Consider the following 3727-nt stretch of genomic DNA (forward strand, 5'->3'; position numbering starts at 1 on the left):
CATTAAAACAATCTACTATTTCCTTCGGTTTCTTTTACTTAATATCTATAATGTATATTAATATCATGTTACCATATTTTACAAACTGAGATATGAGTATCATCATAGTAATGTTATAGTTGAAGTCTTGAGTCAATGGAAGCTAGACTACCATGGAAAACTTAGAAGCACTGGATGGTCTATTGTGGAACTCCTCAGCAGTGTGCATCCATGATCCCGACTCATGAGATTCGAACCCAGGACCTAGCAGTCTCTCGCGCGAGCGCTTAAGAACTAGATCATTGAGCCAGCATCCAACGATGTTAATGTCTAACTTCAACCAATCCACGAAGTTGAGCAACCATTTGAGCATTGTCTTCAGACGAGTACTCATGATTTCAACTTTGACATCTATATACGTTTCATTGGGGCAAAAAAGAAGAGTCAAAGCATATAGATATAGAAACATAAACAGAAATGCAATATGCAGAATGCAAGAAAAGTAATCCATCATCATCATCATAATAATAAGATAGAATATCTAGCCAATTGAATGATTAAACAAAAAACAATTTTGTTTATATTATACATATTACTATTAATTCAGTAAATAAGTAGTTAAAAAGTTCATAAATCAATAATTAATCAACAGTAGTAGTATTAGTAGTGGTGGTAGTAGTAATGGTAATAGTAGTGGCGGTAGTAGTAATGGTAGTGGTAGCAGTAGTAGTAGTATTACAATTTACAATAGTATTTTCCTATTCATTGTATGTATAGGTAGATATATACCTTGTGCTATACAGTACTATATACAATATTGCATAACCTGATTGACTGAATACATCAGTTCATGGTTTGATCGTTCAGTTTACAGGAAAACAAAGGACACTTTCTTTTTTAAAGTAGACATTACAGAATGTAATAAAAATAATGATATATTCTGATCAAAGTATTACATAACCATTTTGAAGGAAGTTAGATAAGACAATGATTTATGGACAATCTTTGAACGACGCTAGATTGACCTTGAGAGTGTTCACCTGGTAACTAGCACTAAATGAGGGTTATAAACCAGTTCGAGGAATCGGTATTAGGATTAAAATTGACAGTTGATAGTTAGAGCTAGGAATTAAATTTATGGTTTTCATCATGAACTAACATCAGCTATAATGCCAAAATTGTATTTAGTCGAACGGCTGAATGAATGAATTTCGCACCAAAATTCAAGATCCGTTTCCTTGAATCTGATTGGTTCATCCATAAATAATAGTCTCCTGGAAAGTTTTTTTTTCAAAGAAAATATATATACTATGGAATTTTCATTTTAAATAGTAAGTAGTATATCATCTTGTATTTAAAAAGAGTCACACTAGTTTTAACAGTACATTTGGATAGTGTTATTGAACATAAGGTAGTTGCTGGAAATTGTGTGACTTGTCCCATATAATTAGTTCAATATTTAACAACCATAGTATTCTTAAAAACTATTGTTAGAATGAAGTAAAACGAGAGATACAATTATTGTATCCTACATTATTTTATATGCTCCCATAGCAACGTGATCCATTTCATCATTGACCCCTAGTTTATGCTTCATTGATTCGTTTTCCTTTTGAGTCTTTTCTCGTTGTTGTTGTTTTTCTTCTTCTTCAATTGGTTCATTTTTATTTATTGTAGATTGTTCTGAATACATCACTGATATAGTTTGAGTTATATTATCATTTTTATTAGATGATATTGATTCACCATCATATCCATTTGTTGAACTTAATGATGGACTTAATTGAGGTATAGATGAAAGGGTATTATCTATAATTGATAAAAAAGAATATGTAAATGCGTTGATTAATATTGAAACACGGTTTTTTATGGTATTTTTTATGTTGACATGATATTACTACTTAATTGTTAAATAAGTAGTTTGAATTCATATCACTAAAAATTGATGTGGCTGTACGGAATAACTAATTCTATGTAAATATATTAATTTTGAATATTTGAATAGTTGAGATCATGGGTCAATTGAAGCTAGACCATAATGGAAGACCTGGAAGCATTGAACTTACAATAATATATAATTATGTACTAACTATTTATTACTCCATATAACCACTAGTTAGTACCCTTAGTTCTGAACTTTTGATTCAGTAACAGAGTTAACTCAGTTATTTTAACCGTATTTAACTAGAATAACGTTTATTCATACTTCGGTCATCAGTAGTGTTTCTGTGAATCATGGATCTGGCACTGATTTCCTGTAAACGTTTATCTCAAAATCGTTTTCAATGGAGAAGGTGCATCCACTCTTTGTGTTCTACCAAATTCTAACCTTTTGAATTCTTCATGTCTCTGTGTTTTTTCTCTTTCCAAATTTATTTCATTGGATTATACTGCTTCAATAACATCTTCAAACCCTAAACTTTCACATAATGCTTATAATCTTACTAGTTCTAACACCATAGGAGTTGAATCGAGAACTTCATCTCTGTGCTAATTTGGTATGGCAGCTCGAACTGATTTACGTACGTACGTACGAAGTTCTACGTTGTGACTGACTGACTGAAACGTTTATCTCAAGGTTGAAGACCACTTACATAAAAACAATGTCACCTCTGAATATTGCTGATGATAATTTGTCTCTTTAAGTGTAACAAAAGACAATTGAAACTGACGAAATAGTCATGCAGCTTCTCATCTGTCAATATTGGCTTTCATCATATCTAGCTTGACGGATGCAGCAATTAGAAATTCCAACGATTAGGAATCCAAACTACAAATTTTCCGCCCTTTTTATGTATACAGACGACAATTTTACGTAGGCCTCTAACAATACATTAACATCCGACATTATTTCAGTATTTATTTGCAAATGAACTTAGATATTGCAAGCATAAAAGTGAGTACACATACAACTTACTCGTTAGATATATTCTGTAAAAATGGTTGGCCAAGAATTGGATGAGTTAAGTGGTGATACACATTTACACTAATTGAACTGTCTGTGAAAATATTCACGTTCAAATAGTGGTCAGAACTGCGAATAGACTGTATCTCGACAGCCTCAACTCGTCGTCAATGTGAGCATATTCTTTTTCTTTTACGTTTTCTCACAACTGATTTTATTGTATATAACCGTCAATCTACCTATTGGACCTATTTGAATGATACGATAGGAGAATCATCATGATCAACATTGCTTGTGTAATAGTCAAGGATACTTTCAATGTTGGCTTTCAATCGACAGCTGATCATATATATGATCATAATTCATCACAACAATACAGTATTACAAAGTAGTCTGCCTCGTCACCAACAAGATTCGTTAGTTCAATTCGTGTAGCATCCTTTTTGTACATACACATATGTTCGTTTTCTAACCAATTTCTGAGTACACCACACACTTCGTTGTTTCATCAATAACAATAAGCTACTTGTTGGTTGACTAAAACAATAGTAACTATGTAATGGAATCGAAAGCGTTATTTACGAAACTAGAAACTATTCTATGAATTTGAAATAATAAAATGAAATAGAACTAATCTCAAAAAGTCCAGAACTTTACCAAGATACAATCAAGAACTCAAACTTAAAGTACATAGTATGAGATTGTGTTGTATGATATATTTAATTGTACATTACATGTGATTACATGTGCACGCAGTGTCGAGCCACCTAGACTGGTGGCCACATTACAACTCGATCGATAGCATTCAATGAGCACTAAGAAGGACTTGACACGCATGACATT

At 32.1% G+C, this 3727-nt stretch overlaps 1 protein-coding gene across 1 annotated transcript in view; it reads right to left on the reverse strand.

Moving 5' to 3' along the window:
• Smp_078220 (DNA-directed RNA polymerase I, putative) overlaps positions 1–3393 on the reverse strand; it is a gene marked incomplete at both ends in the record, with an annotated part of 7306 nt that extends 3913 nt beyond the window's left edge. The window contains 2 exons of the mRNA XM_018791385.1: positions 1538–1788; positions 3381–3393. Of these exons, the coding sequence (XP_018645443.1) occupies positions 1538–1788; positions 3381–3393 (264 nt within the window). The remainder of the gene's footprint in view (positions 1–1537; positions 1789–3380) is intronic.
• Between the last annotated feature and the right edge of the window lie 334 nt (positions 3394–3727).

The sequence above is a fragment of the Schistosoma mansoni genome, assembly GCF_000237925.1.
Source record: "Schistosoma mansoni, WGS project CABG00000000 data, chromosome 3 unplaced supercontig 0077, strain Puerto Rico, whole genome shotgun sequence".
In the NCBI taxonomy this organism is placed as follows: Eukaryota; Metazoa; Platyhelminthes; class Trematoda; order Strigeidida; family Schistosomatidae; genus Schistosoma; species Schistosoma mansoni.